This window comes from Eptatretus burgeri, chromosome 3, assembly GCF_056783735.1.
Source record: "Eptatretus burgeri isolate ZD-2024b chromosome 3, Ebu_testis_v1, whole genome shotgun sequence".
Taxonomy (NCBI): Eukaryota; Metazoa; Chordata; class Myxini; order Myxiniformes; family Myxinidae; genus Eptatretus; species Eptatretus burgeri.
The window spans coordinates 137,164,043-137,184,042 of record NC_140963.1 but is presented as its reverse complement, the minus strand read 5'-3'; the positions used below and the strand labels follow the sequence as shown (position 1 = coordinate 137,184,042).

At 50.2% G+C, this 20,000-nt stretch overlaps 1 protein-coding gene across 3 annotated transcripts in view; it reads left to right on the top strand.

Annotated features, from left to right (window-relative positions):
- Positions 1–20,000, top strand: part of RNF213 (ring finger protein 213) — a 645,256-nt gene that overhangs the window by 269,129 nt on the left and 356,127 nt on the right. For all 3 annotated transcript variants that reach the window (XR_015056656.1, XM_085875806.1, XM_085875807.1), the window contains one exon: positions 7,203–7,798. Coding sequence is in view for 2 of the 3 variants with exons in the window: in XM_085875806.1 (XP_085731932.1) it covers positions 7,203–7,798 (596 nt within the window). In the remaining variant the exon portion in view is untranslated. The remainder of the gene's footprint in view (positions 1–7,202; positions 7,799–20,000) is intronic.

The following is a 20,000-nucleotide window of genomic DNA, read 5'->3' as shown; positions in this document are numbered from 1 at the left end:
GGCCGAAAAACCTCTAAATGTGGGGGTATTTTCACGAAAAAACAATGTTCAGCATTAACCCTTGAAGCTGGAATCATGAATGTTCTTGTGCTTAATCCTCAGGTCATTCCCCATTGAACGGGCCCATCGCGTCAGGTTCTATTGGGTTGTCGACTCCCCATGTCCGCCTACCGGCTTGTATATATTTATATATATATATATATATATATATATATATATATATATATATATATATATATATACATATACATACATATTTGTATATATATATACATACATATATATATATATATATATATATATATATACATATATATATATATATATATATATATATATACATATATATATATATATATATATATATATATATATATACATATATATATATATATATTGTTGTCGTTTCGCCGGCGCGTCGCCACGAGCACGACCACCAGATGGAGCAGTGGAGTCGTCTCGGCTCGATCACCCGGAATTTCAGATCGCTGGCCTGGAGAAGTCCGGGTCGGCGGGTCCTTGTTATTTTGGACCGAAATACGCCACTGGGTAGACCACATGGGGTAGGGTTAATTGCCAACTTCTATTTACCTAATTACCCACGTGGTCCAGCTCCCGGGGAATTTCACCCTCGACGAAACTCGTACGGAAACAAGCCGCTTAAGCGAGCCTGTTCCGTGTGCGATGCCGAGCGGTTTCAATCGCCAAGTTCCGTCGGTCCGATTATCTCGTTACCGTGTCCCAACGGCCAGCTAATCCCTCACACGCATGACACACCCACTCAATGGAGCAATGACACGACGAGCTGAGTACATTCAACAAATGGGCATATTTATTTATACAAATAATGGGGGAATTGTTAGAGAGGCACGTAAGGACAGATTTATACCGAATAAAATAAATGCAACTAATATACAGCACAGGCACTGATGCAATTTTACTACTTACTGGACGGGCTCCACAAACAGACACACGCACACCCAGACAGAAATGGTGGCTATTGCCTTTAATATGACTTTCAGCTCGGAGGGACAGGCGAGCTGAAAGCCAGGGTTTATCTTGGATCTGTCCTCGACGACGACCACGATGGCGATCACCAAGACGAGAAGGCTCCAGACCTCCCCGACGACGACCAAGCCAACGACGACGAAAACGACGATCACCCAGACGACCACCAATGTCATGACGATGAAAACGACGACCAACCAGATGACCAGCAAATATCATGTACCGAGATGTGATGTACCTCAGCGTGTGCGCAGACCGCCCTGATCACTGAACAGAACGAACTCTCCTTGCGCGCGCTGGACCGCCCTGATCACTGAACAGAACGAACTCTCCTTGCGCATGCAGACCGTGCTATTTTTATCTCCCCTGCTTCGAAAGGGGTGGGGGGTTGGGGGGGCGCCTCCTCGCAACTCTGCCCTCTCCCGTCGCGGGCCCGGATTGGCTGAGTCGCGGTCACCCCACCCGCTGCACGCCGATTGGTCGAGGGCCACCGCGTGACTCCTCCCCAAACTCCGCCTTCTCCACACCGGACGACCTTCTGCGCATGCGCCTTCATCATTCCTCCCATTTGCCAAAATGGGCGGCAAACCCCCAATTGGCCAGGTGGCATGGTGACATCACTTGTACCCGCCCCTGGCACAGGAAGCTGAGCAACATGTCTCTGCAGGGCTCCGCCCACCCCTGATGTCGGCCAGGGCGAGGTGAAGGAAGCGAGGCGATGTGGTGTGGTCGGCGGCGACGTCAGCGGTGCAGTCGGTGGTGTAAAAAATAAACGAATGAAAACCTGACCATTATAACAACTTCACAGCGCAGGAACATTAAATTACCCATTAGACTAGGGCCGGGACCCTAACTGGCAACATGTACTTACCGATATAACTGAGGTAAAAGACCTGAATGTTGAGTGCGATAGCTTTCCAAATCCGCAACACTACCCCCTCCCCTTTTTACAGACTCGTCCCGAGTCGTCAAATTTGCGTGTGACCAGCATGTGTAAGTTTTCCCCCAATACATTTTATCTTCGGATCCCTGAGTGTGACATTTTGTGTATACGTCTCCCAAAAACAATAACCTACTGCGCTGCGTAACTACCTAAACAACTCACACAGACTCATTCGGATGACTTAACTAAAATTGCCGGCGCAAAGGCAGGCATGCAGGCGGGGGTTCACATATTTACACAATATACCTTAACCTTATAATTTTTACACTAAACCATGGCCCAGGACTGATGGACTCTGTGGGAGAAAAGGCATGGCAAAGTTAGTCACAGTTTGTGAGGGTGAGCGCTCCGCAGATGAAGGTCGGACGTCTTTGGGGCCTGCTCAAAAGGTCCCCCCCCCTTTTATCCCCCCTTGTCTTCAGCTGCTGGAGGCAACTCACCCGAACCCGGCATGCCATATGCCATCCCACAGGCCATTTGAAGGGGGTAGCCAGGTTGCCCAAATGCAGTCTCTGGCTCCCTGTGCAGGAACAAGAAGGTAGCCAGCTGCCCAATGCAGTCCCAGGCTCCTCCCTGTCATTAACTGGATGAATGATGCAGAAACACAAAAATGAATGGGTGAGACTGGATGGTGCACGGGCTGCTCAATGCAGTCCCCGTGGTGAAGCTGCCTGCAGGGCAGTCTTTGCAAAACGCACTGGACCTGGCACACATGGTGATGAATGACACAGGGGCAAATGCAAGAAAAAGGGTAGCAGGCAAGGGGTTATGGCAGAGGCAGGCAGACAAGGCAAGGCAAGGCCGGAACAGGCCGCTGGAACACAAGCAGGCCGGCATGTGAAGCTGGCCGGCCTCTGATCTCGTTCTTGAGGTTTGTGGAGGGAGTGCGGTGGTGCCGGCCGCTCTGAAGGTGGGCTCGGACCTACTCTACTGTCTCCCCCCAACCTATCACCTTTGCCTGTCTCTGTCCATACCCACTCCCTTAGTTTGTAACACAAAACAAATTTAGCCCCATCTTATTTTTTATTTTATATTATTTTATTTTTTTTCCTTATAATTCCGTCTCCCTAACCCCCTTTATCGTCCTTGTCCGGCTAACCTATCATGTCACCAAGCTTACTCCTAACCCCTACGTTCTCTTCCTGGAGGAGAATAAGGGAGAGGCTAGCGTCCTGTCTCGAGGCCCAGTGAAGCCTCAGAATGGCCTCCCTCAGATCTCAGCGATCTTTCACCACAGTGAGTCCAGCGGCCCACCGAGAGCGAAGGGATGGATTGTGCGAAGGGGTACATCTCCTAACTATCCTACTTTTTATTAAACCTTAAACTACCCTGGGGCTTTCCAAAAACGCCTGTCACTTAAACTATTGGTTCTCCCAACCAAGATTCCCGTCACCAGTGTTGGTGTCCATACAAATTTGGGCCTTGCCCTCAAATTTTCCCTCGTGCCCTCGCACGGTTTCGTGGCTGGGCAGCGTGGCTCACTTGGCAGGAACTACCCTCTGCCGAATCTCAAACTACAGCACCCCTGGGCCCTGAGGCTGTCTCCGAGCCTACCAGCTCCCTAAGATCTGGGGAGTTCCCTCCATGGCTACTCCCCCATTGACGCTCACGTGGCAGGCTGGTGCCACGGGCCCCTTTTCCCCGGGTGCCCGTGCCCACGACACTGCCCACGCAGCCATTGGCGCTCCGGGTTCCGCTTCATGCGGGTCCACCCGTGCCCATTACGCTATCCCGGCCTCTCTTGGGCCCTTGGACTACCGCGGCCGACTTGTCCGGTGCCCGGGGTGCCCACTAAGTGATACTCACTGTTCGCAGCCACGCTCCCAGCCCGTCAATAGGATTCCTGCATCCCTCCAAATGGGTTTCAGGCCGACACTCGCACCAACAGCAAGACGACTTCCATTTTGTGAATTTGGCGAACCCACCAGCTGACTTTACTCTGACCCCGGGGTCCCTTGGGTGGGAATCACTCCTCCCCCAATCACTCATCGCTCCATGCATTCCTCATTCACCCCATTCACACAGGCCAGCTGGCCCTCACTCATTCAACATGTTTCCTTTCAATTCATTTCATTTCATCGCTCACATCACTGAACACTGCCATTCCACGAACTGAATCCCCATCTTATTTTTTATTTTATATATTCCCTATCTCTATATTCTCCATTTTATGTTATTCCCTATCTCGTGCTCCCTCGTCATCCCTTACAATAATGCACGTTCCATTTACTCTACGTAGCTAAGCTACGTCCCCACTACACATTCAATGTCTGTCACTGTCTCCATAAATCCAAAAATCCATTCTAAATCTAAACTAACATTCCCACTAACTAACCATTCCACGGGCTCCATGAGGAATAACCCACGTCCCCATGAAGCCGGTCTAACTATCGCTAACCCATCCTGCTAACTAGTGCTTCCTGTGCCCCAAAAAACGGCAAGGAGGTCTCCTACCCCCTTCCCGGGCTCGTATACCTGGAGCGAGGCTTTTCCCCTTCTCTGCACCTCCGTGGTGGCGGTTTACGGCACGCCCATTCGTTCGTCCTGGGCGTTACCAACGTCCCTTCCAAGGGCCAATCCGTGCGGCCATGACGTCACCCTGCCAATCTCAAACAGCGCTCGCTTGTGGGGAATTCCCCACGCGGGACGTGTGCTGTTTGTCCGGCATTCGTGCCGCGAGATTCCCGCTGATGACGGCACCCGCACGCCGAGCCTGCGCTGTTTCTCGCGCCGGCCGGCACGCCCGTAACATCCCGGAAACCCGCTCCGCGCGCGCCGTGAACACAACACGCGGTATGCAGCACATGATGTCTCGAACACATGCCCACGTGGGAAACCACGTGTTCCAAGTTCACCTAACCCTCGCCGCCATTTTAACCGTGCACGCGACGGTCTTTCCTGAGACGCGGGACGTTCACGCCCCAGCTTTCTGAGTCGCGCCCGCCCAGGCCGTTCCGAAAACGAACGGACCTTGGACGCAACGTTCTGCGAAGCCAGCGCGATTTCCAAACTAGCTTCAAGCGGGCCATTCGGCTCGCTGTTCCCGTCTCCCGTCTCGAACAGTCTACGTTTCGGTTTTCCGCATGCACTCCCGCACGCCATGGCACTCGCACTTTACTTACCTTTCGACACACTCGTACCATACTCACCTGTACCACTCACACACTTCACTACACACACCGGGACAATCACGCTGGGATTGGTGCTACTTCAAGGGGTCCCGGGGTCTCTTTACCCCTCAAGCTCCGCGTGCACCCATTCACAGCACTCGCCCCCTCAACCTCGCTTGGCGCGACCAAACTCACCCGGTTGTGATCCGCCTCAAGGGGGCATATTCCCTCCCATCGTTCCTTAAGGAGGCTATCCTGCTGCTCGTACCGAGCCACAAAACATTCCCCCAGCTCACCCCCATTGTCCCCTATTACTCTCACGTGTGTGTGCTCGTCTTTTACCTTTAATTCACCCTCTATCTCCCGTGTCTCTGTTTTTATTTCCATTGTCTCTTTTATTATTTGTGTCTTTGTTAATTTCTCAGTCACTTCTTTTAACCACATCTCCGTCACCTCCACGCATCTTGCCCAACATGTCTCCCTAACTATCGTGATGGCGTCCCTCGTCGTGACCTCACCCGTCTCCATTGCGGGACCGACACCATCCACAATCCCCCTCGTCGGTTCAGTGTCTCCACCACGTGGTGCCGCCATTTGTGCTCCACCGTCCGCATCTCGCCACATGCAATCGCCATTATGCCCGTCTGCAGGCCTCGTCCCATGCACTGCATCTCACACCGCAGTGTTTGCATATTCTCATCCATGCCGCACCTCATCTCATCCATTTTGTTCCCCATCGCTTGCATATTTGTATCCATTTTGCTGTTCGTGGCTTGTAAATCGCTTCGCAGATCCCGCATGTTTGCATCCGCTCTTTGCGCATTCGCATCCATTTTATTTTCCATATCCCCCTTCATTCCTTGCATCAATTGCTTCATTCCTTTCATCATTACCATCAACCGGACCATTTCAACCGAACTCGGTGCGGCCGATCCGCTATGATGGTGTGCGGAAGCGGCCGGGGTCGGGGAGGGAATTTGACGGGGTGGGGGGTGGGTGTCATACGCCACCGCCCCCGCCACTGCGCCCACTACGGATTCTGAGTTCAGTTGTGGGGAAAGTTCCTGCATGGGAGTGTCCTGGGCCTCTGGTTCCTCAACACTATTATCACTGCCCACCTGGCTCAGCTCGCCTTGGCTGGACATGATGCGTGCCGGGAATAAAATTTAAAAGCTCGTAATTTGGGGACACGGGGGGTGCGGGGGTTCGCTCCGTACACCCCTGATCCGAGTCCATGAATTTCATGTGGAGGCGGATGAGGCCGAATCCCACTCCTGACACCAGTGGTGTAGTTTCGCCGGCGCGTCGCCACGAGCACGACCACCAGATGGAACAGTGGAGTTGTCTCGGCTCGATCGCCCGGAATTTCAGATCGCTGACCTGGAGAAGTCCGGCCTCATCCGCCCTCATTCGGCCTCATCCGCCCAGCAATGCCTGGTGCCTTTGCTTCTGCTCTCCACCCCTCTCTCCTCACTCTCCCCTCCCTCCTCACTCTCTCTCTCCCCACTCTCCCCCTCCTCTCTTCCCCACTCCTCCTCCCCCCCTCCTTGCTCCCCCTCCCTCTTCTCTCTCTCCCCCTTCCCTTCCCCCTCCTCACTCTCCCCCCTCTTTCTTTCTCCCACCTTCTCTTGGTATCTTAGTATACCTATCAGCGAAGCGTCAAGTGGTATTTGCTAGTTATAAATAAACCCTTGAAAGAGTAATAAAACGTGTTCCATTCATCTGTTTCCGTGTGTGTCATCACCCCAAATTTGGTTCAATTGGGTGACCTTGGAAAATGGTATAATGTAGATAAGCTGAATGCAGTAGTAAGAGACTATTTAGGAAATCTGCTGATGGCATTCATAAGACCTCTGGCAAACACGTTGGTGAGCCTCAGACACGACAATATGTACACATTTCTATATATATTTTCTTCCAAATTATATACTATCCTGTATACTTGTGTATCGAAAAATGAAAAAATAATTTTGGTGTGTGTCAGACTGCTGTGAATATCTCGTTGGTATAACTTTCTTTAATTCCCCTCTTATCTTAATTCCAAAGGTTTTTTTTTTTGCAAATGACCTAAAATTGTAATTTAATAGTTCTGATGGTGTCGCTGCACAGTAATTACTTTTCTTTTTCATTTTTGTTCTTAGTGGATACACAACATTTGATGGAAATGGACGAAGGTTCGTTGAATGTGGATGAGGTCCCTTTCTTCAAGCTCTGCAAAGTGTCCACACAGCAAGATCGCAACCATGAAGATCCTCTCTTCAACCTCAGTAGAGACGAGGAGGAGCTTGCTGCGACAGTTTTCCAGCTCAAAGATTCCAACCTTTTCCCTGTGCTTTGGAAGAAAAGGGCAAGGGATTATGCATTATCACATCGCCAGCAAGATCCACAGATATTTAATTTGGCAGGATTAAAAAACAAGATCCTTACTCCTGTGCACAGAGAACTCAGAAATATTTTCAGCAGCTTTAGGGATGGTACAATTATCCTGAGAGATGTAGATAAACAATTTAAAATGTACAAGCTGGAGGATTTGAAGAAAGATCTGAAGTTGATGGCAAAGGTATTCCATGAGGCCACTGACCAAGAGGAACAGAGGTGGATTGATGACCGACTAAGGCAGATTGATTTCTATCGAAAGCTGCAGAAAGCAACCCAAGCAGCAGAGCTGCTTTACAGAGTCACGTCCAGCTTGCATCTTAATGGTGACTTCACAGTTTTGAAGAAGCTCCAGAAGAATGTGAGTGTGATTTGTATGCATTATTGCTAATGGAGAAGGACCACTGTATCCCCTCCTCCCCCTGTTACCCTCTGTAGATGTATCAGCTGCTGTAAACAGCCCTTGACACTGACTGCTTATGCTTAGTTCCGACTGTCGTGCGATCCGTTACGAACGGCACGATTGGCCATTCGTAGCTGATCATGGAATTTCTCTGAAAGTCTGTTCCCACTATCACGATGCGCGGCATTTGTCTTGTCTAAGATCAATCCCAATCACCACGATTAGGAAGCACAATTAGATGCGATCTGTCGCACTTTGCTACGATGCAATACGATCTGTCACGCTTTGTTACGATGCAATACGATCTGTCGCGCTTTGTTACGATGCAATACGATCTGATACGATGATCCCGATTGACAATTGATTGTGTTGATCGTAGAAAAAATTTGAACCGTTCAAAAATTTTCAACGATTAACACGATTGCCATGACTGACCTCAATATCTGATAAGATCTGATAGGATCACCACGATTAGTCCACAGTTAAGACCACGATTTCAATCATGCCGCGCATCATGATAGTGGGAACCTAGCATTAAATACAAAAAACCCTCCAACACCGTGGGGGTGAGGCACCTGGAAAATGCCACGATAGTTGAAACCATTATCGTGGAAACCAAGGGCCAATGGGAAGAGGGGGGTTCGGTTCCTGGACTTTGAGAAAATATCGAGGAAGATTGACAGGAGCCAGAAATGTATGTGTATATATATAGAAATATATGGAAATGTTTATGTATATGTAATTATTTAATATTTTTTATTAATTTAGGTTATTAATTTTCATGAATTTAATTTAGATTAATTAAGATTAATATGTATAAATACGTATGTATGTATGTATATATATGTATGTATGTATATATATATATATATATATATATATATATATATATATATGTATATATATACGGGAGCCTGGTGTTGGCGCAGTGGTTAGGGCAGCGGCTTGGGATCCAAAAGGTCTCGAGTTCAAGCCCCGTTGGGCCACTGAATTAATACACCAGGGGGTTGACTCAGCCTGTCATCCTTCCGAGGTCGGCGAAATGAGTACCAGTGCACTGGGCCGGTGTATACCCCGGTTAAAATAGGTGTACCATATCCCTGTGCCGTAAGAGGCGACCAGGGTTGCGTCAGGAAGGGCATCCGGCATAAAACATGTGCCAAATCACTATGCGGATCATACGGATGATCCGCTGTGGCGACCCTGAACGGGAGCAGCCGAAAGAAGAAGAAGATATATGTATATATATGTATATATATATATATAATATATATATATATATATATATATATATATATGTATATATATATATATATATATATATATATATATATATACGTATGTATATGTATGTATATATATATATATATATATATATATATATATATATATATATATATGTATATATATATATACGTATGTATATGTATATGTATATATATGTGTATATATATATATACGTATGTATATGTATATGTATATATATGTATATATATATATATATATATGTATATGTATATATATGTATATATATATATATATATATATATATATATATATATATATATATATACACACGTATATATATGTATGTATATATACATATATTTACGTATGTATATATACGTATATTTACGTATGTATATATATATATATGTATATTTATATATATATATATATATATATATATATATATATATATATATATATATATATATATATATATATATATATATATATATATATAGTTACAGATTTCCACCCGCTGGTGTGCGGGCGACCGCGTCTCGCTCGTCGCGGCCTTGCTCGCCCACCGACGTAGCAATCTCGTCGCAGCTTTCAGAACAACGCCGAAATCTCGCTACGGGTGTGTTTTTAATGCACACCACAGCCTAGTCAACACTCTACCCACGCTACAGGGTCCGATTGCGGAATGGTCGATTTACCTAATTAATTGCGTGGGCAGACGACCGAGAGACTGTACCTCAATGGGGCCTGCTTGGAAACGAGCCGCTTTAGCAGCTCGCTCCGTTTTGGGATAACCGAGCGGGGTATTATCGCGAAAGCCCCGTTGGATCCGATTCTATTATCGGCGATTAAAAAGCCAGCTATTATTTTGAATGCAATACGGCAGTTCAATTTGAAGGAAAAGGACGCGACGAACGGGATAACATTCACACAACGACATTTATTTAGAGAACGACACATATGCGATCATGCAGTCATGGATGCAACCAATGCACGTATACAATCATGCAGTCATGCATGCAACCAATGCACGTACGGGACAAAACAAGCAAGAAAAAGAACTACCACCGTTCTATTATTATTTATTTACATGCACTTAACAGTTCTACTTAAAGACATGGCGCCACAATGTTCATTCAAAAAAAAAAAACCCCAGAAAGAAAAGGCCCAGGCTCATAAGCCTTTAATGTTTCTCAGAGCTTGGGAGACCGAAGGAGCTCTGAGAGGCCGCGCTGGTTACCTGCTGCCTTCGTGGCGACTCACTGGGTGCTCCTTGGCGTCCCGTCCACACGGCAGCTGGCGTGACCGCGGCGTGGCCCAGGCCTCGTCGAGCGGCCCGATCGATCAGGCCTAGTCGACAACGCCTCAGAGGAACGAACGGGCCTTTGCTCTTTTAGAGTTGATGCTCTCTTAAGAGCCCGTCCGTTCCTCCGCGTCGTTCGGACTGTCCCGGGGCCCGATCACCTCGGACCGTTATGCTGCTGGTTGGCGACTCCTCTCCGGCCTCTTCCCAGCGACCCACAGCTCAGCACGGCATGGCAGTCTGCGCTCCAGGCTCCGCTCTTTCCAGCTCTCGTCCGTCTGCAGACTCCAGACTCCAGGCTGACCCAGCTCCCGACTCCACACAACTCCTCAAAACTGCGTGCTTGGTGTCTCTGCGCGCCTTTATATGCGATCCGTGAGGCGAGGTTTGATCTCCGATCCCTCACCTCTGACCCCCCGCTGGCTCCGCCCCTTTCGATCTTTTGATCCAATTTCTATGCGAAGCTCAGAGAGGGCGGACGTGGCAGAGATCATCGACCCTGGTGCCAACGAAGAAGTCCCCGCGCCTGGTGGCAGAGATGTTGTTCGTGGGGAATTCGCCGTCGCTGGCGCAAAGATGGCGGCGCAATGGAGATGACTGTGAGGCATTGCTGTTCGTTGTTGCTTAGGTTGTGAGGGGATGTTGTGGTGGTCGTTGTGGAGATGGTTGATGAGAGCGATGTTGGTGGTGGAGGTAGTTGTTGAGCGCGATGTTGGTGGTGGAGGTGGTTGTTGTGAAGCGGTTGGTCCAAAATAAAGATAGTAAAAGAAAAACGGCTACCTCCAAGATCACAGCCCTGCACACGAATAATTTCCCGTAAAACATCGGTGGGGAAATCTATCTGAACACAGACTTATTGACATAACTGATCTAAGGACCGATATGGTGTTCTGTGAATTTCCACAACCGTAACAATATATACGTATACAGTCATCCCCCATTTATTGCGGGGGTTACGTTCCAAACCCCCCCGCGAGAAGTGAAAATCCGCGATGAATGGATGCCTCCCAAAAAAATCGACTCGTCTGGTCGGCTTGGCAGTGATCAGGTTTGAGGTGCCGGAGATCGACTCGTCTGGTCTGGTCGCCTTGGCAGTGATCGGGTTCGAGGTGCCGGAGATTGAATCGTCTGGTCTGGTCGGTTTGGCAGTGATCGGGTTAGAGGTGCCGGAGATCGACTCGTCTGGTCTGGTCGCCTTGGCAGTGATCGGGTTTGAGGTGCCGGAGATCGACTCGTCTGGTCTGGTCGGTTTGGCAGTGCTCGTCCATCCGCCGGATTTGCCGGAGATCGTTTGAGGTGCCGGAGATCGACTCGTCTGGTCTGGTCGGTTTGGCAGTGATTGGGTATGAGGTGTTGGAGAACAACTTCTCTGGTCTGGTCTGCTTGACTGATCGGGTTTGAGGTGCCGGAGATCGACTCGTCTGGTCTGGTCGCCTTGGCAGTGATCGGGTTCGAGGTGCCGGAGATTGACTCGTCTGGTCTGGTCGGTTTAGCAGTGATCGGGTTTGAGGTGCTGGAGATCGACTCGTCAGGTCTGGTCGGTTTGGCAGTGCTCGTCCATCCACCGGATTTGCCGGAGATCGTTTGAGGTGCCGGAGATCGACTCGTTTGGTCTGGTCGTTTTGGCAGTGATCGGGTATGAGGTGTCGGAGATCAACTTCTCTGGTCTGGTCTGCTTGACAGTGATCGGGTTTGAGGTGCCGGATATCGACTCGTCTGGTCTGGTCGCCTTGGCAGTGATCGGGTTCGAGGTGCCGGAGATTGACAAGTCTGGTCTGGTCGGTTTAGCAGTGATCGGGTTTGAGGTGCCGGAGATCGACTCGTCTGGTCTCGTCGGTTTGGCAGTGATCGGGTATGAGGTGCCTAAGATCGACTTCTTTGGTCTGGTCGGCTTGGCAATGATCGGGTTTGAGGTGCTGGAGATCGACTCGTCTGGTCTGGTCGGTTTTGCGTGCTCTTCCATCCGCGGCAAACCTTTTTCCTTCCCGAAGCATATCCAGCACGTTAACCTTCATCTGGAGCGTCAGGACCTTCCTCTGGCGCTTTAGTTCCTTGCTAGAAGCCTTAGACGGTGCAGGGCGTTTGGGCGGCATTGTAGGGCTTGGAGAAAAAAAAGGAGAAAATATTCGAAGTTCACAAGTGAAACTTTGTCTCGTGCGTTGTGTGACTGGTCGAGCACCATGCGTTATAATTTATTGCTTAAATAATTTATATTTTATATATTATTACCGCGATATTCCGGGGGAATCTGCAGAAAAATTAGGTTCCAAGGGAAAACCCGCGATGAACCGGGACGCAATCGGTGAACCGCGATATAGCGGGGGATTCCTGTATATGTATGTATATGTATATATATATATATATATATATATATATATATATATATATATATATATATATATATATATGTTGTTAGTCTTTCGGCTGCTCCTGTTAGGGGTCACCACAGCGGATCATCCGTAATGATCCGCATACTGAATTGGCACAGGTTTTACGCTGGATGCCCTTCCTGACGCAACCCTGGTCACCTCTTACGACACAGGGATAAGGATTGGGTTTCACCGTGATTCCGGGCTGCCCTTCACCCTCTCATAGCACGGCCCAGTGCAGAGCTCCCGTCCTCAAGCGATCCTCCAACCCAAATCTCCGAGTCGCTGGATTACAGGCACACGCCACTACGCCCGGTGTGTGTGTGTGTGTGTGTGTGTGTGTGTGTGTGTGTGTGTGTGTGTGTGTGTATATGTATATATATGTATATATATGTATATATGTATGTATATATATATATATATGTATGTATATATATATATATATATATATATATATATATATATATATATATATATATGTATGTATATATATATATATATATATATATATATGTATGTATATATATATATATATATATATATATATATATGTATGTATATATATATATATATGTATGTATATATATATATATATATATATATATATATATGTATGTATATATATATATATATATGTATGTATGTATATATATATATATATATATATATATATATATATGTATGTATATATATATATATATATATATGTATGTATATATATATATATATGTATGTATATATATATATATAGATATGTATGTATATATATATATATATGTATGTATATATATATTGTTGCGGTATTCGCGCCCGCCGGCGTGCTGACGGCCACGTAACTCGAATCGCGGCACGTCGCCCACCGGACGGACAATCCAGTCGTGACCCTCTCGGACTAACGCCGGGAACCAGTCACGGGTGGACCTTTCGGTCTCACCGCGATCGAGCCAATCAGCCCCCGCGTGGGATAGGGTTGCTCGCCGAATTCGACCTACCTAAGTACCCACGCGGAGGGTAGACCGGGCGATCGCACCTCGCCGCAGGTCGACTTCGGACACGGGCCACCTAAGCGACCCGTTCCGTACTATCAGAATAACCGAGCGGTGTTATCGTCGACCTCGACGGTTCGATTAATTATCGGGCGTATTCAGCCCACTACCAACCCTTTACGTGAAGCAAGATGGGGATTCAATGGAGGAAAAGACGAAGCGAAGCGGGAGAACAGTTCAACAATAAAGCACATTTATTCGCGACGAACGGAAAGCACACAAATACAATTCCACCAAATGCACACAGAAAAAACACAATTCCATTTACACAAAAAGCAAATATAAAAGCGAAAACAATGCAGAGCTAATACCGACTACCGAGCACACGGCAACACTTATACAATTCTACTTCACAGACGGCGCCGACAACACATACCCAAAACCAAGGAAAAGAAATCCCTCAAGAATGAGGCGGGCCTGAGGCCGAGACCGGGTCGCGCCTACCCGTCTGGTGATGAGACGCGGAGCGGCGATGGCGCCTCACTCCGCGGGCCTCGCGGACAGTGCCTGGCAGGGGGTGGGAAAGGGCGCCCCCTTGGTCGCACTATCTCAGCGCGGGGGGAAACAGGAGGGGGTTGCTGATGCTCGGGGTATAGAGGATCTTTATTATCCCTGGTGTGCGTCTCCACCTCGGCCAGGTCGCGCTGCCGGCCTCCCTCGGGCGTGCAGCTCCCGGCACCGATGCGAGCACCCCCTCGTCTGCCTTCGCCGTTGCCGCCTCTCCGCCTCTGGACTCTCCACCCTGGACTCTTCTTTGGGCTCTCCTCGTTCGACTCTCTTCAGCTTCTCCAGCTACTGCAGGCTTCGGGCTCCAGATTTCCACACTCGTCCCCTCCGTTCCGACTCCTTCTCGTTCTCGTTCCTTCTCGTTCGACTCTCTTCTCCTTCTGCTGACTGACGAACCCCGTCCTTTTTATCCCCCCGTAGCTTTGCCTTTGACCCCCTCCCTTTGACCTTTCACCTCGCTCCCCATTGGCCCGAGAAAAAGTGGGCGTGAAGGCTTTTTGATCCACAAATTTGCATATATCGATCGTTCTGGAGGCGGGGCCAAATCGCCCCTCGCTCACCGATTGGACGGCAAAAAGTGGGCGTGTGTCGTTTTTGATCCGTTTTCGAAGCACAAAATCCGTGATTTTGTACACGTGTTCGACGCGCGCTCTGCACGAATCCAACACCGGTACCCACAGCGGGGCAAGAACGGTGGCGATGCTACGGTTGCGAGGTGTGACGGGAAGGTCGTGGCGGTTGTGGTGAAGCGGCGTTGTGGTTGGTGGTTGATGTTGTGGTTGTGGTGGTAATCATGGCGGTTGGTCCAAAATAAAGATAGTAAAAGAAAAACGGCTATCCTGAAGAGTCGCAGCTCGCATAAATGACATGTATTCCCACTAGACAACGGGTTTGGGCCTAACTACACATGCACTTACCGAGATACCTCACCTAAGGGACCTGAATGGTGGTTTGCGAATCTGGTAACCACAACACTACCCCCTCCCCTTTTTACAGACTCGTCCCGAGTCGTCAAATTTTCGTGTGCCATCATGTGTAGTTTTCCCCTAGTACACTTTACCTACGGATCCCTGAGTGCGACATTCATGGTATTCGTGTCCCCAAAATAAATAACCTGAGGGCTGCGTAACTATCTAAACAAACTCACTCATACGGACGACTTAAATAAAATTGCCGGCGCTAAGACATACATGCCGGGGGCGCACTCATATTTACAGTACATCTTAACCTTAACTTACAAATTTTACACTAAACCATGGCCCAGGATCATTGACTCTGCAAAAGAAAGCAGTTAGCAGGGAGCCAGGCTGCCCGCATGCAGTCTCTGGCTCAAACAATGCAGGTGACAGGGAACGTGGCTGGCTGCTCACACGCAGTCCAAGGCCTTCCCTTTTGAACTGAACGCAGTGAACCACAACGGTGCATGGGCCGCACAACGCAGTCTCCGTGCCAGCTCAAGTGGCACACGCAATGAGCACAACGAATGGATGCATGAACACAAACACGGTGCACGGGCCGCCACTGCAGGCCCGTGTTGTAGCTGCCAACAGGGCAGTTCTTGCAGCTTGCAAACTGTTGCTTTCAGATCCTGGCGCACATGGAAACGAACAGGGGGGGGGGCAAAGCAAAAATTGAACGGGGGCTGGTGAACAGGGGCAGTGGGCATGGCATGGCAAAGGTGAGCAGGCAAACACAGCCCGCAGAAGAAGGCCGCTGCAGGCAAACATAGCGGGCAGATGAACTGGCCGGCACAGGCCTTGAAGAAAAAACAGCCAGCCGGCAGATGAAGTGGGCCGGCACAGGTCTTGCAGCACAGCAGCTGCAGACGATCCAGCCGGCACAGACCTTGCAGCAAAATAACAGCTGCCGATGAAGTTGGCCGGCCTTTGCCGTTCAGTGGAGGTTGGTGGAGGGGGTGCGGTGGTGCTGGCCACTTGGAAGGCGGGCTCGGACCTACCTACCTGTCTCCCTCCCAACCTATCGCCTTTGCCTGTCACTGTACATACCCACTCCCTTAATTTGTGAAAAACCAATTTAGCCCCCACTTATTTTTTTTGTTGTTTTTATTTTTACTTCCCCACTATAAATCGTCCCCTAACCCCCTTTATCGTCCTTGTTCGGCTAACCTATCCTGTCACCTAGCCTACTCCCAACCCCTACGTTCCCTTCCCGGAGGGGAACAAGGGAGAGCTAACGTCCTGTATCGAGGCCCAACGAAGCCTCAGAATGGCCTCTCCAGAGTTCGGCGATCTAACCCAAAGTGGGTCCAGCGGCCCACAACGACAGCGAGGGGATGGATGGTGCGGAGGGGTACATCTCCGAATCTAACCGAACCATTTAACTGCTAAACTACCCCGGGGCTTTCAACAAGCGCCTCTCGCTTAAACTATTGGTTCTAACAACCCAGATTCCCGTCGCCTGTGTTGGTGTCCTCACAATTTCGGGCCTCGCCCCCCAATTTTCTCTCCGTGCCCTCACACGGTCTCCTGGCTGGGACACGTGGCTCCCTTTGGCAGGCACGACCCTCTGCCGATTCTCCCGCTATGGCACCCCCGGGCACTACACTGCCTCCGAGCCTACCAGCTCCCTAACACCGGGGAGTGCCCCCCATGGCACCTCCCCTGAAACGCACACGTGGCAGGCCGGCCTCCCGGGCCCCTTTCCGAGGGTCACCCGTGCCCACAACACTGCCCACGCGGCTAATGGCGCCCCGGGCCCCCGCACCAAGCAGGCGCACCCGTGCCCACTACTCTATCCCGGCCCCCCATGGGCCCATGGCCTACCGCGGCCGACTAGCCTGGTGCCCGGGGTACCCACTCAGCGATACTCACCTTTCGCAGCCACGCTCCCAAGCCCGTCAACAGGGCTCCTGCACCCCTCCAAATGGGTCTCGAGCCTACTTTCCCACCAACAACAAAACGACCTCCATTTTCAATTTGACTAACCCAGCTAACTCACTCTACACTGACCCCGGGGGTCCCTTGGGCGGGAGTCACTCCTCCCCCCAATCACTCATCGCACCATGCATTCCCCATTCGCTCCACTCACACAGACCCGCTGGCCTCACTCACTCAACAAGTACTCACCTCACAACTCACCAACTCTTCAACACACACACCGCTGAACTCTGCCATCCTCCTAACTACATCCCCTAACTAACTCGTGCTCCCACGTCGTCCCTTAAACTAGTAGCACGTTCCTTTTAACCTACGTAGCTAAGCTACGTCCCCACTACACATTCACAAGTCTGTCCATGTTCTCAAATGTCCCAAATAACTTTTATTTCCCAACCTAAATCTGGCTACAATCTCTCGAACTAATCCATTCCACGGACTCCATGAGGACTTACCCCTGCCCCATGAAGTCGGTCTAACTAAGCTAACCCTTCCCCCTAACTAGTTTCCATCCTGTGCCCCGGTAAGGGGGTCTTTCACCCCTTGCCCAGGAATCCTGTACACCCGAAAGTGAGGCTTGCTTTTTTTTTTTTTTTTTTTTCATGCGTAGCACCTGCGCGGCAACTCAGAGCTCGCGCACTTTGCACCTGCCCGTGACGTCATGCAGCTGCACGTGTTCCTCGTCCCTCCTTGGACGGTACCATCCGGCAGAGATACCCCTCCTGCCGGATTCCAACCACACGTGCAGCCATGACGTCACCGTGCGCAAAAAAAAAAAAACACAAGCCCCACGTCTCGAGGGGTTCCCCACGCGAACACATGTGCTTTGCCCGTTGGAGCTTAACACACACGATCGCGTGGAGAACCCGTCCGGTCCAAATCCATTTACCTGCCTAAACTTTGTCCGTCCACGGGATCGGCAAATCCACCGCGTGCGTTTCCGGACCGGGACTTCACTCTCGCAAGCGAGCATGTGGCGGTCTCGTGCGTTGCACAGCACGAACCTCGTGCTCACTGCTGGGTGAACCCGGCACGGTCCTCGAAACAACTACAGCCGCTACTCGGCTTTCTCTCCTCTGTCGCCGTCTCCGTCTCCATTCCACACACGCATACCTGCGTGTTACGACGCACACAGTCCACTCCATCACATTCACACGGGGAGACGCGGCTGCGTGCTCCCGCATGCCAACCGACATCTCCCTCTCATACCGCTCTCTCACACACACGGTCTCCCTGGCACACAGCGACCTTGCACACGGCCGTTCACTCACGCGTGCCTCACTACTCACACAAACCATACTACTCACACGTGGTGCTCCATTCACTCGCGCGGGGGCACTCACCCGCGGTGCCTCACCCACGCACGCGAGGGCACTCAACCGCTGTGCCTCATCCACACACCGTGCCTCACTCATACACGCGGGGGCACTCAACCGCGGTGCCTCATTCACACACACGGCGACACTCACACACGGTGCCTCATCCACACACGGCGTGCTGGGAAGCACACACTCCAGCACCATCGCCACCACACCACTCACACACGGGGTCGCTTCCACACACGGGGACGCACTCACACCTTGCACCACACACACAGGGACAACCACACTGGGGATTTGTGTCCCCACAAGGGTCTCCGGGGCCTCTATACCCCCCAAGCTCGCCGTGCACCCGTCCACAGCACCCGTCCTCTCAACCTCGCAAAGCACGACCGAACTCACCTGGTCGTGACTCGCCTCAAGGGGGCATACTCCCTCCCCTCGTTCCTGGAGGAGGCCATCCAGGTGCTCGCACTGGGTCTCTACCCAGTCCGCCAGCTCACCCCCATTATCCTCCACTACCTCCGTGTGTGCGTCACTTACCCCGTCCTCACCGTGCAGTCTCTCCTCTATCGTTCCCATCTCCCGTGTCTCTGTACATTTATAAATTTCTGTTGTCCCCTCCTGTCTATTAGTCTCCGCTTCTTTCTGGCGTCTTTCCCTTATCTTTATGTAGGTCAACCTTGCTTTCTCTTTAAGTCGCTCCCGTCCTTCCCTGTTTTTCACTCCTTGCTCTTTCACGATCTCCGCGTACCTCATCCTTGCTCTCCGTATTAATTGTTCTTTTCTCTCCCTCGCAATTACTTTCACCTCGTCTCTTGTCTCCCGAATTACTTTTTCCTTACCCGCCTCCACCGCGGGCCTGTCAGCCGTTGCACCCCCTTCCAGCTCGTTTGTTCCGACACGTGGAGTCGCCATTTTAAGTTCCCTGCTCACGGCCTTCATGCCCGCCTGCAGGCATCGGCCCATGTTCTGCGTCTCACCCCGGAACTTTTTCATTTCTTCCTTCATGTTTGCTTCCATTCCGTTTATTTGCTGTGTATTCGCATCCATCGTCATTTTCACTTCATTCATTTGCTTGTTCATTTCATTTGTATTTGTATCCATCTTTTGTGTATTCGCATCCATCGTCGTTTTCACTTCATTCATTTGTTTGTTCATTGCCGCCAGCATGGCGCATAGCTGGGCCATGTTGGATGCACTCAGCTGAGCCGTTTCGGCAAGGGTTGGGGAAGGGTCTTGGTGGAGAGGGGGGGGGGGGAGTTGTCATACACCGCGGCCGCTGCCGCACCCACCTCGGGCCCTGGGTTCAGTTGGGCGAGTCCGTGTTCCTGCACAATCAACATTTCCTGCACGGGGATTCCATCCTGGACCATGGATTCTACATTACTATTACACATACCTAATCCACCCGGCACCCGCTCGCCTTGAGACGCCATCTTGCTTCTCGTGAAGGGTTAATTTGAATCGCTCG